The sequence below is a fragment of the Dicentrarchus labrax genome, unplaced genomic scaffold (genome assembly GCF_905237075.1).
Source record: "Dicentrarchus labrax unplaced genomic scaffold, dlabrax2021, whole genome shotgun sequence".
NCBI lineage: Eukaryota > Metazoa > Chordata > Actinopteri > Moronidae > Dicentrarchus > Dicentrarchus labrax.
The window spans coordinates 21,903,566-21,917,584 of record NW_026136701.1 but is presented as its reverse complement, the minus strand read 5'-3'; the positions used below and the strand labels follow the sequence as shown (position 1 = coordinate 21,917,584).

The 14,019-nt window shown below is 38.3% G+C and overlaps 1 protein-coding gene and 1 long non-coding RNA gene across 3 annotated transcripts in view; both read right to left on the bottom strand.

The window, feature by feature from the left end:
• Positions 1-10,864, bottom strand: part of tesk2 (testis associated actin remodelling kinase 2) — a 32,819-nt gene extending 21,955 nt beyond the window's left edge. For both annotated transcript variants that reach the window (XM_051410568.1, XM_051410574.1), the window contains exons 1-3: positions 10,471-10,864; positions 6,188-6,631; positions 5,339-5,458 (exon numbers count right to left, since the gene is read on the bottom strand). In XM_051410568.1, coding sequence (XP_051266528.1) covers positions 5,339-5,458; positions 6,188-6,310 — 243 coding nt within the window. In that variant the 5' untranslated portion in view covers positions 6,311-6,631; positions 10,471-10,864. The remainder of the gene's footprint in view (positions 1-5,338; positions 5,459-6,187; positions 6,632-10,470) is intronic.
• A 488-nt stretch (positions 10,865-11,352) lies between these two features.
• On the bottom strand, positions 11,353-13,919 carry LOC127369383 (uncharacterized). Its single transcript, XR_007886066.1, has 2 exons — positions 13,381-13,919; positions 11,353-13,191 (listed from the first exon to the last, which is right to left on the bottom strand). It is a non-coding gene; the product is annotated as an uncharacterized LOC127369383 (long non-coding RNA).
• Positions 13,920-14,019: the final 100 nt, after the last annotated feature.

Genomic DNA, 14,019 nt, shown 5'->3' with positions numbered 1-14,019 from the left:
GCAGAGCTGTACAATCAATTTTGTATTATTGTGCATTGGGATTTTAGTTTCCATCTAACTGTTAGATAACAGTGGGCTCAATATCCATCTATCCATGGTTGGCTGTACTCAGCATACCAAGCAAACACTGTAGACAGGTCACGGCATGAAGACAACACTGAAGCGTGCTGAACACATGTGGCTACAACAAGAGATGTACAACAGTTTTGTTTCTTAAATCTTAAAGAGACTAATAATAATAAAATATAATTTTAATCACAGTGTATTACAAAAGAGCCCAATGTTAGATGCAAACACTGCCTGGTTTATCATGGTTCCAGACTAACTTTTCCACTGGTAGCACATGATTTATGATACGTTAACCACTGCGTTGGTCTATCAAAACATTAACATGAAAACCCAAATAAGCTGATACCTCATTAGGTATAACCAGCACCATTGAGAGAGAGTTAACCTCTACCTCTCTCTACATGGCTCAACACAGTGTTAACCATTCTTGCTGCAGCGACTGTGGTCGGGGAGCACAACAGAGAATCTGTTTTACTCCAGGGCCGAAGTCGATGCTGACTTTGGAGTTAACCCCCTTTACTTTTACCCAGCAGCTGGGCTGCAAGGCACTAAGGAGCTGCAGTGTTTGTTTATGTGCAAACTGTAACCTACACTGAATATTTACTGCTACTAGACAACTCATTCAACCACACACTCACTACACACTGCCCTATTCCTTAAAGGACTCTTGCCGTACATCTAACACTGTGGGTCTGGAGCTGGTGCATCTAGAACTGCGGGGCGTCTCTCCGATGTTTCTCCCAGAATTTTAAATTCAAAGTTTTCAGAGTAATACATTTGCTTCCCAAAAATAGCTGCAATCCATTTCATAGGATGAGACAGCCTCTGAAAGAGCACTAAACACATCTAATCTCTCTACTGAACCAAATACAAATGTTTTTTTTTTTTTTTTTAAAAGTACTAAAGACAGGGCTTTAATAGTAACCAACAATAATATTAACCATGCTGCATCTCTGTTGACTGTGGCTATCACTTCACAGCCTTTGAAGTCTCAAGGTAATCTGAGGTCTTCACACGACAGGTTTCAAAAATACCACAACGCAGAACATTAATTACAGAGAATTTGAGTTCTGCTGAATATACTCATATGCATGCAAGTAGGAAACATCATCATGTTAACCACAGAAGGCAGCACATCAAATGACTGAGCTGCTGCAGACACATCTATCGACCTACACTTGCTAACTCATTTCCTGACAGCAGAAACATAATTAGACCATGATGCAGGTTTTAATTCTGTATTTTGAAAAGGCCAAATTGATACCCCTGTGTGTATAGGTAGACAGCCAAGTGCCTTTTCAAACATTATCAAGAGCTCCAGACGGGGTATTAAGTAGGAAATCATCTGGAAGCATCCATACACTGATGCAAAAGAGGGCTGCATACTGCCACATTATGAGAGCTATAATCACACATACGTCACTCCACATCTGACATTATGAATCAACACCTCGACTATTTTAAACCACACCAGACATTATACATAAAAGGAGAGGTGTCAATGCTGCTAATGTGTACTTGTGAAACAAAAATGATAATATAGGAATAAATTAACTGTGTATTTTACAAAAATGGTGGAACATAATCTGGACAGCCCACTTTTTTTTCTTGCAAACATCTTTCTCAAACGAAAATACTAATACAAACATATAAAAATACAAACTTGTATGTTACCAAAGAGACCGTCATATTCATAATATCACTGAGCAGCTTTATATTTTCTTCCAACAATGGCTCTTTTATTTTTGTCCATCATCGCAGCCGCGGTACACTGGGAAATTGACGGACGGGACAAAGTCAATATGGATTACATTGGAGGCCTTAACTATGAAAGTCAGTAAACAAGTGTTATTATACTGCAATTTAGCTATTTGGAAACATCTCCGTAAAGTGCAAACTATCAAAAATGATGCATATGTTATAAAAACAACACAACAGATCATTGATTTTTATTCAGATTATGGGAGTTTTCTGTGTGGTAGAGGCTTCTCTCTCTCTCTGTCTCTCTCTCTGTCTCTCTCTCTGTCTCATACATACAGACACAGAAATCGCTCTGTTCAAGTTCAAAGGAAGGGGCCTGGCTATAAGAGCCGACAGTCTTCACCGCAGGACAGCAGAAACAACAGATGGCCACTCCTCTGAAGGCCTCCTCCCCCACATCCGTCTATCCTCCTCCGACCCCCCATTCCTCACTCTGCATTTAGTCCTGATCCCCCTCTTTCTCCTCCTCGCTGTGGCCTCCAATAAACTGTCATGGCTAATCCTCATCTTCCCTAGCCGTCAACCCCAAGTTCTTCTTTTCCTCTTCTCGCTCCCCTCCTTTCTGCTCTGTGGTCTTGCGCACTCACCTTTCTAGTGTCTCCTATTTTCACCACTGCTTATTTCTAGAAAACATATCCCCAGTGTCCTTGTCCCCTAAACCTTTTTTCCCCCGTTTCTCCCTCCTCCTTCTATCCCAAGCTCTGGACCACCACTAAATCAGCTTCCTCTTCAGAACTCTTCTTCATCTCCTCTGCAGGCCCTCGTCTGTCCCCCCCATCCCCTTGTACTCCATAAACTTCTAAAACTGCCTTTCAACCCCCATTTTTCATCCATTGCCACCCCAGCTCTCCGCCATCAAAAGCTTTTTCCCCGCTGGTTCCTCCTCCTCTTAGCCTCAACCTCTATCACCATTAATTTTACCGCCTTTTTGTTCCTTTTTCTATCCCTCATTCTCCTTGACTATAAGCTTTTCATCATTCTGCCCCATTTCCTTTTCTCTCCCTGTTTACCTATGCATTCCTCTCCCTCACAGAAAGAACAGACGTTTACATTACTCAATGACAGGCTATGGGAAGCATAGTACATAATAAAGTTTACCTTTGAATTTGAATCTTGCCTGAACATTTATCATATTATTGTGTCTTAGGTGCTACAGGGTCAAAGCTGCTTCTATTACAGTTTTTCCCTCGTGTCTTACTTGAATCAATTAATAATGACTATCATGATCCAAATATTGGCTTAAATTTTCATAAATAATAGAGCTGCACAGTGAAAACATACAGTAGCTTTAAGCAGACCAACATTGACTTAGAACTTATTTTAGTTATTTTTTTCCCCAACAAGAAATGGTTTGATTCATTGTTTTGTAAAATCTAAAAAGTGTTTTGTATCATTTGTGTCCGACATTGTTATAAAGCCATAGAGAAGTAATTTACTGTAGGGCTGCAACTAATGATTGTTTTCATTATCAATTCATCTGTCGATTATTTTCTAGATGAATCGATCAATTGATAAAATGTCAGAAAATATGTCCATCCCAGTTTCTCAAAATCCAAGGTGAGGACTTTAAACATCTTGTTTTTTCAGTCCAAAACCCCAAAATATTCATTTTAATATGATGTAAAACAGAGAAAAGCAAGAAATCTTGATCTTTTTGAAAGGCTAAAAACCGCATTCTCTGCCATATTTGCATGAAAAATCACTTTAACGAATCATATATTATCGAAAAAGTAGGCAATTATTTTTCTGTAGCTCGACTAATCAATTTATCAACTAATTGCTGCAACTCTAGTTTACAGTTTTATAGTGTTTTATATAATAACTACGAGGAAAGGAGAGTCAGAATGTAACTGGTGTGACAGAAATTTGCTTACAGTATTTCAACTGCTACTTTTCACCCCCACACCAACAAAATACTAAAGTTGAAATGCAGTTTTGAAATAGCAGCACGATACCTAAGTGACCACCGTCCAACGCGGGTCGAAACTGCTGGATGTTGTTTATTTGTGTCAGCCTGTAGTTCGGTCACTGGCAGGGCTGTGCGTCAAGAGTACATTCTAGTATTTACACAATGTGTAGGATTTAGTGGCATCTAGCGGTGAAATTGCAGATGGCAACCAAATGAATACAGAGTGCCCTTCCGGTGTGTGGGGAAAACTATGGTGGTCGCAAAACTCGCAAAAGGTCCTTCTTACAGCCAGTGTTTGGTTTGTCCGTTCTAGGCTCGGTAGAAGAGGATTCGCTCCCTCTGTAGATAAAAAAATGCTCATTCTAAAGGTAACAAACACACAATAGTTCTAATTTTCAGATGATTATACACTAATGAAAACATACCTATGAATATTATATTCCTTGTCTTCCAATAGATCCTCCTAAATGTTACATACTAGACCTTTAAAATGGCTGAATAAAAGAAATACGATAAAATATGATAAAATATATATGATACAATATGATTAAAAATATCACCAGTATCATCAATCAAGCCAACCCCCTACTTGTCACCTGGAAACTGAATTTCAAACCAGTCCACCAATCCAATAGAGATCTACTGTTACATAGATGTGCAGTAGAGTTATGTTAAAACCATAATGAAACTCAGATATACACAGAGTGAAAAATGTAAATGTAAATTGGAAACTATAAAGCAACTTGATGCAGCAAACTAACATGAAACAGAACTGAGCCTGGCTTAATGTCATTTAAACCTTTCTAGGCCATTACTTTAATTAATCTGATTATTTCCCTTCATGTATAAGAGAACACAACCCTTCCCCCATACTTTATTCTCCGTATTAACCCTTTGCATAACAAGAGGTTAGGTGAGTAGTCCTTTCACACTGCTTATCGAAACCAATCTGAGCCATGTAAAATTTCACACAGTCATGGTGGTCCCGCTAATATAATCAACAAGAAGTGATAAATGACATTAAATTCATCTGCTGGCGTTTGTTTAAAGAGAGGTTTCACACGCCAAATGTGCTTGTGTGACTCCCATTCACATGCCTGGAGGGAAAAGGAACGGAGTAACAGGGTTAACAACCCCGTGTTTAAATGATGTCTTTGAAGTGATGGCAGTCTAACTTGACCTAGAAATGTCTGGAAAAGACTTGAGTGAGTGAAGATAGATCACTCTTTGAGTTGAGTATATCAACTGGATAAGATCAAATGGAAAATTACTTTGGATTTTACAGTTTAATAACATATAAAAGCCATTTACTTGTGAGGGCCATGCACAACAGGTTCCCTTTTACTTCTATTATATTATAATCCTGACCATTGCACAAAGGCACTAGCAGGACTGTTATCTAGTACCAGGGAAAATAAATCAATCATAAGGTTAAAAGAGTATTTGTGATCTCAGAGACTGTGTGACCTATTATCAAACCACCAACCACCAACCATGAACAGAAAATTAGATCTGTGACCAAAACAAAACGGATGGAAAGAGGCAGAAGATAAACTCAAGCGGGGAAGCATAAAATCAAGGACGCTGATCTACACCCACCTTGAAGACATCAGAGAAGAATCCAGAGCCAATCCACTCACAGGTGAAGTCATCAAGGCGTGTAAGACAGGAGAAGGCACTGATGAGGGCTCTGTAGGATGATGGCCACACCCTGCCCACCTGGAGAAAGACAGGAACAGACTGGTATCAACAGGTTTAGATGAAGTCTTTATGTGATTTGGATACTGTAGGACCGCTGCTACAACTGGGAACTTACAAGAGGTCGATAGATCAAATAGAGCACTAATTGATTAGATATAAAGATTGCACCAACATACACAGAAAGAAGCTCACACTGAATTCTTCAGACAAACCCCCAAAATCTTCCGAGAACATGAATTCTAAAGTGTATCGCTCCATCAATCAACAGTATTGGTGATGCTCGTTTATACTATAATTTGCACGAAATAGCCAAAGACACAGACGGAGACAGACATGGAAACCATCAACTATTAATTAATCCCACCTATCATTAGTCTGAATTTAAACATAAACATTAGTTAGAATTAAACAGACCAAAAATGAATCTTTATCAGATCAATCCTTGCACAATGTATACTGATTTTATCTCCTGACTGTGGACAACAACCGGCCCACCCTTGAACCGACACAGAGCAACTTGGTTTGATCAGTCCAAATCGTAATTATAATAGGTCTAATGATTATTTTGTTTATCAGAACTCATCAACTACATTGTTTTTTCCATATTTTTCTCTTTTCAAAAGATAAAAGGGAAACAATATAATGAATTACCAATACTTTATTTAAACTCTTAAATCTGCACAGGAACCCTATATAGTGATCGTGTGAAATGAATCTTAGTCGTTAAAATTAAGAATGACGACTGACCTGTGAAGGCGGGCCCATGCCCATCTCGCCGCCTCCTACCCCTCCAATACCGTCTCTGTCCTCGTTGATGCGTTCTGGTCGTGTAGGAAACCCAGCAATGGAGTTGCGTTTATTCCGGTCCATGGTGATGTGAAATATAGTGATACCAGTGAGGGTAATATGGGCTTTATTCTGCAATGTACCCACATGACAAGAGGACTAGATTGTTTGAATAGGTTCACAGCGACGCTGAATTTACTCAGTTTGTGTCCTGGGAGAAAACACGTCACACACATAGACTTCAGTTTTAAAATGGTGTTTAGGGCACCCCTGATGACACACCCTGGTATGATCCAAGATGTTTCCTACTAGTCCAGTTCCTCACGGCTTACAGCTGGAGAATCCACCAGGAGGAGAGGGTTTTCACATGTTTGACAGATGTAGAGTCACTGAGCTCTTGGAGACCTAGAGAAAGCAAAGAGATTTCTTTAGGGGTTGTTTTCTGTGGTTACATATCAAGACAAATATAATGGCAGTGGGGTTTATTGTTCAATGATTCATAGTTATGCCTCAAAGGGTGCATGCATATTGTTGTGAATCCTATTGTCTCAGAATGGAGTTGACGTAGTTAACACATTATGATCACATTCATCTTCAGTCTAATAAAAAAAGAGAGAAATAAAAGTTACCATGCTATTTTTTTCTTGAAAGGTTTGGCTATTTAATAGCAGCTGTAGCTGTAGACTGGACCTCGCCTTGCCTTAGGATGGATGAGACAAGCCACTTTTTGCTCAACAGGCCCAAATGTAATGGCTGTAATAGGGGCCGATTGTCTAATTATGGGAGATTAGCCAAGGAATAGCTCAGGTCCTGGACCTTTCTGCCATCCAAAACAAAACCAGCAGGGTACAAAGGGTAACAGGAAAGGAAGTCTGTGACTAAAGGTCTTACGCTCATAAACAATGCAGCTTTCATATCTAACTTCTAAGAATTCTTTATTCCAGAAAAAGATCTCTTTGGTTGATAAGACAAGTTGAGTCTGGTTATGAATATTTTACTATATTTACCTGGAAAAGTGCAGAAAAAATGACATTGAAAAACACATTCCCCTTTCACTGAGACAGGTAGAAAGAAACCATCCCTTCAGCTACAGGCAGCTGACCAACAGGTAGCACAGACAACCACATCAAAGGTGTATTGTTCCTAAAATTAATTCCAACTGTGTCGTGATGTAATACATTATCTATGGTATCAATGTAATGAATAGCATTTTTGCTTTGTTACGCTGCCATATGACGATAGCTGCTCACTCCTCCACTGAACAATGCAACATCTGCAGTCTCTTTCTTGTGGACAACAGTGGTTGCCAACAGAGGCAACCAGACCAGACTGAATGATTTATATTGGTCCAGTCTGGTTGTTTGGAGCAACTAGGCCACCATTAAAGTTGATCCCTGCCTGCGGGTTATTCTGTGATGTTGACAGTTGATCATTTTTAACCCGCAATCAGTTTCACATTTTCCTGAACTTCTAGGGGCAACTGGGGAATACACAGCTGTTAACTGTAACCTGACTGAGTTGAACAAGTTGTAATTTAATGGCATTTCTACTCTTATAATTTTTTTTTGTTTGTTTTACCTCTAGTTGCGTTATAGAGCTGTTTTCTATGAGTGGTGCCCATTTTGTTGATCTCATACGCAAGGATTCACACACCTGCCAATGGTTTCACACTATTCCACTGATCAACAGGTGGACGTACCACACCAACAAAGACAGGGAAGGAGAAGACTGCAAGCTCGTATTAACATAGGTCGCAATCCAATACTAGATACTAAAATAAATCTTTTTTATGAGGAATGAAATGCATTTAACACATTTGTTAGAGCTCAAGGAGACACACAATGCATTTAAGTGAGTAACACTGAATCTACTTCTGAAGATGCTGTAGGAAAGGAAGCTGTAGGAAATTGTGATGGCTGTTTTTCCCTGAAGTTACAGCCTTTATTCTCATCCATCCACTTTAGTTGTGTTAAAGAAGGCTGACACAGAGATGCCGTAATGTGAAATTTGAACTGCTTTTAAAACGTAATGACAGAAAGTAAACAATGACTAACCTTTCCTTTACAGTTGAACTATTCATTTAAGTACTTGTGTTCCATGCATATTAAAAGACTTAGAGATAGAGTTCACACTCTATCTCTAGGCCTGACATTTATGTAGTCTGAGATTTATGTTCCCATATATACTGTCAGCGGTTCCCACATGCAGCATATACACTTCAGTCTGTTAGATGAAATCATAAAATTGACCGTTTATGTACACAAGACGTAACTGGAATAGTTCAGTAAAAGATATTCCAGTAAAGGGGCAGCAAAAAGTAAGAAGAATGCAGATTTAAAAAGGAATATACTTAACTGACCTACATTTAACCAAAGCAGAAACACAAAAGTAAATCTTAGGCCAAGAGCTCTCATAAGATCAGATCCTAAAAACAGCATCAAGATGACACAGACAGATTCTGCCTTGGTCAGTAGGCATTACATCACAGATACTAGACTCCTAGAGAGATACTGTAGACCTGCTGGATAACTTCTAACATCATTCTCTGCCCCAGCCACATCCTTAAAAGGCTTTTCATCCTCCACTTTCTTTTTTTCTCTCCAAAGACACCTCATTTTCTGCCTTGCTGAAATCGGTACGGCAGAAATAAAAGCGCCTGTGCCAAGAAAAATGCACGCCACAAGTGCCAGGCCTGAGCTTTTTCCTTTCACATTTCAGTAGCTTTGCCGTCCAAGAGCGAGAACAGAGACACACATTTCATCTACGTCATCGTATGCGAGTGGACGGGAACAGGTCAGCAAGTAAGATATAAAATCACCCTTGAGTCAAAACAGCTAGCAGAGAGGAGCTTCTGTGTGTCCGCACACCCACACCAGTGGTCAAAGCAGACCTTGCTGACTAAACACAAACTTCCTACACTTACTAGAATGACAGTCATGCAAAAGAATAAACACACCAAACCTGTGTTATTCTTAAAACATACTGCCGGTGGGTAAGAAAATCAATCTTCACTCAGGGTGATCTTCCCAGCCCCAAAAAGCAGTGTAATAACCACCAAAAAGGGAATTTACACCCACTTCTTCTGTAAACATTACAAATACATATCATCTAACTCCAATAAGAGGGGAGATAACCCTAGCCACATACTATAAAACATCTTTATCCCATTAAAATACACAGTATATTACACCATGATAACCCTCAATGAACCGTGCTACTGGAAATCTTCCTGATGCATGTGATTAGTCGAAGAAATAGGCAAGGCACCACAGTCCATTACTATATTTGTTTCCAAAACTACTCCCTGTTGCCTACATATCCGAAGGGCGTGCATTTAAAAACACCACAGCAAAGGGACTACGCATGGAAAAGGGTGGAATTTTTAAAAGCCGGACTTTTTTTGGGTCTGTAAAATGTGGCCTGTTGCTACTCCAAAACAGATGGGACATCTCCAGAGCAGCCTCGGGCCACATGTTTTTAACAGTAGTTTGGGGGCCTGAACCCTCTCCAGCTGTGTCCCGGTGGATTACACACTAATAGAAAATGTCAGCAATAAATCAAAACTAAAGTGATGTTATAATGATGGGTTGCGAGAGAGAGTGTCTCTGAAGGACAAGAGGTATTAAATGGGTGTGTGAGACAATTATTTGTTCATACATGTGCGTATGTATACCTGCATCACACAAAAAAACAAGATCTAATCATATTGAGAGCAGCAACTTTGCCTTTTCTAATAGATTATTAATAAAAACAAACTGTATAACTGTGTTAATAGTAGTGGCTTTCTCTTCCTATGAGCAACAGAAGATAGTTGAGAGTTCACTGAAAGAGCAATCTTTGTCAGGTATTTGAACAAGGTCACATTCATCAAAAGTGAATAGAAACCTCTTATCTGACCACAATCTATTGTAGTAAAACTGCCATGATATGTGAGCCGCTGCATACCTGTCATTCTTCAAGGGTTTAAAAGTAATGAACAAGTCCATGGGGGCAGGAAAGAAAAAAAAAAAACCTGCTCCTTAACTGGGTATCATGAGCTAATGAGCCAATACTGCAGACAGAGCTTCATGCAACAAGTCACATTAAAAGCAGAGGTGGCTGGGTTGAATTAATAGCGGGACCAACGTGTTTAATTTATTGGTAAAGTGTCCGTAAACGCCACACGGAGAATGTAAACAAACCAAAGCAGCCACAGTCAGAGTCAGTGTTTTAAACCCCCCTTGTTTAAAGTTTAGCTGACTTACCTGTCTGTACATTTCACAGAGATGTCTGCAGGCACAGTTCAAGCCGGGGTCCCATGTCTTTTCCCGGGTAGCACTGATCCCCAAAAACGACAGCAGCAAAGTTGGTACCGCAGCTAGCTCACTGACTAGCTGAGTGGCTAGTTTGTCAACAAAACTCGAGCCGAGCAAAGAGCTACGATCCACCAACGCGCATAAAACAGATCGCTGGGGGGTGTTTTCGGTCGTCGCCACCGTTTAAAAGTCAAAAAGGATGAATTTTAAGTCTGTTTCAGTCGTTCTGGTTTCCACAAAAGAGCAAAGTACGATGTTTTTGTACCGCCTGGGATAATATTTCAGACGATTGTTGGTGTTTGACAGCTCCGTCGCCTCCTTGCTGCGAGTAAACTCCCACTGGCCCCGCCCACCTTTGATTGGCAGGAGAAATGAGCCAATCAACAGCCAGGGGGACGCGTGCGTGTTAAACTCTTCGAAATAAAATATTTACAAAATAAAATACATTTTTTTTAAAAGTCGTTTAAAATGCCATATTCATAAATTAAAATGTATGGGTAGAAAAACGTGCTTTATTCAATTCGACTTTTTTTATTTATTTTTTTTAGCAGCCTGTACTATATAAAAAAATTTATATTTACCCCCCTAGCTTTATATTATATTATATTATATTGTCTTTTCTTTTAGTCTTTTTTATTTATTCCTCTCGTTTTTATACATGTAGCCTAAACTATCTTTATTATGAGAAATAAAAAGAGAAAAAAATGAAACATGAAATTAAAAAACAATAGTTAATTTTTGTTCAAATGGGAGGTGTTGGAGTTTACTCATAAAGTAAATTCAAGGGGGAAATCAATGAGTGTGAAATCATTACCTTCGTTCGTAAAGGAGTTTTCATGTCATATATGTTTATTCGTATAGCACTTCTCATGCAAAAGCAGTTAAAAGTTATTTACAGGGTGGAAAATGAGGCAAACAATTAATACATAAGAACAATAATGATAAGATTGCCAACTGAATGATGAGGTCAACAACCAAATGTCATATTTTAAACATTTAATCACTTGAGCATGGCTAAATTCAACAATCACGTCTCGGGGAAAAACCTTCTGTGCAGAGTAGTCTGTTTTGGTTAAGAAATGCAACCTCAGCCACCCCTGTTTTTGTTGGTTTCCATCTTTATTGTGTCTTACCAAAGCTCTTTGATGTGCAACAAACTGGAAAACTTCAAGGCATAGTTTTTTATTAAGCTATTATATTTTCAGTGGGAAGACAACTTTAACAGATGGACACTGGTTAAAAGGGCTGGCACTAACCCTAAGACCAAAATACAAACACAAATTTGGGGATTTTTTGGCCAATAAAGAAATTATTGCCATGTGATTTATTTAATTCATTGATGTGTATAGATTTAAAATGCATTTCATATGTTTGCACTCAAAATCAGGTACGCAATTAGAATAGAAACGTTACAATGACAAACTACAGCACTGTATGCAACCAAATAAGTCTAATCTTAATAAAAAATATACAGTTAATGGTCTAATCTGACAAGGGCAGGTGCTTTGACCTCAGTTTTTATGCTCTGGTGGAAATAGAGCACCACCTAGTGGACAAATTTAGGCAGCACATCACACTCAAAAAACTGCAAGATACCACAACCCACCCACAGGTGTTCTTAGTTGTGTCATGCAGTTTGGTGCAAGTTTTGAGATAAACTTTGTGGGAAAACGTGTTCTCTGTGTAAACAGATGTTTCTATTGACGCACTGATAGATAAACCACCTCCGCCACTCCTTCTGTGTGTCCTGTCAGAGTAATAGGACCAGACTATTCAGCCTCACATGACAAATACCAACAAAACTGGGTGAGGTCAAGTCACATTTCTTTTCATCTGTTCTATTTCTTCCATTGTATGAAGCCCCATTCTCAAAAACAAACTCCACCAAAGCAAATGTTTGTATGAATTACATCCAAATTGAGATAATTATCATAATTATGAAAGAGTAAGTCACACTTATTAGATCACAGAAGTTATATTTGGATGGACTTGATTTGTTGCGGCCTGTTGATTTGACCGAGAGAACTTTCACTGTGTATTGGTAATAAGATCCAATAATATATATTGGCAAAGCTGGACCACCAACAGGAAAAAAAATATGCAACTATGAATGTACAGTCATAGTTTCACATTTACTCAAGCACTGTACTTACAAAATATAAGTACGTACAAATTTGTGTCACTTTACTCGAGTATCTTCTTTCTACTTATACTCCAATACAATTATTTGACAGATTTATGCGTCCAAAATTGTATATTTTGTTATAGATTAAACTCTACTCTACTCAATGTAACAACATGTACAAGTAAACCTGAAATAATTAGTCGATCAATACAGATTGATACAGATACACAAAAAATGTATGGCAACTATTCTGATTTTGACTATTAATTGTTTATAGTCATTTTAAAATACATTTCATGGTTCAGTTTAGGACTAATGTCACTATATTTTCCGAAGTTTTAGAATCCGAACAATCAATCAAATCTATTAATAAAGAAAATAATTAGTTATTTTAGTTATTAGTTTCTCTATAAAATAGCAAAAATGAGTTCCTACTCAACCAACTACAACAGTAAAATCCTGCCTTTACATTAATGCATGAGTAATAATAATAATAATAATAATATATAACAGTCACACAGTTTTTCCTGCGTGGAATACTTTTACTTACTTTCGGTACATTTTGATGATTTTACTTACATACTTTTACTATAGTAACATGTTTAGTACAGCACTTTTAAGTTGTAACAGAGTATTTTTAAGTGAGGTATTAGCAGTGCTGGGCTAGTTACTAAAACTTTTTATTCAGTACTCATTTCAAAAGTAATATTATTACTTTACACATTACTCCCTACCAACAGTAATTACATTACTTTTCTGCTATTCCCCAAGCAATTGGTAATTGTTCTCCACAAAATTCACCATTAAGCCAATTAAAATCCAGTTTTGTTTGTTAAAAGTAATGTAAGTAAAATAAATATCTTCCTCCACAACTACAAAAAATAATATAAATATGTGACTATTACTATATTAATAGTAATATAATAATGTAACAAAAGTAATATAGTAACTAATTATTTGTGTTGGGGGGGCTGTAATGTTATTACTGAAATGTATTAGTAATTAGTTACACTATTAACGTTAGTTACAGGGGAAAGTAATCTAATTACTATAATATTTGAGTTACTACAGTAGTTTTTTTTTTTTAACAAATTGAGTAATAAGCACCTTAAAAAGTGTGTTAACTCTGCTTACAACCACATTAATTAGTTTATTATAAACCACTTTTTTTTTTTTTGTTGTTGTTGCTGTTGAAGTTTGTCCCACAGTCAGCGCCGTAGACGGTGCTCCGTCACGTGACCAGCCATCGTTTCCTGTTGCTCCTGTGTCGTCACACGTCCATGTCGTCTCCCTCCTCGAACGGCCCCAACGGTCGCCACCGCGCGCTCCTCCGCCCCGCACACAACGGTCGCTCAACGTCCGTCGCGTCGCCA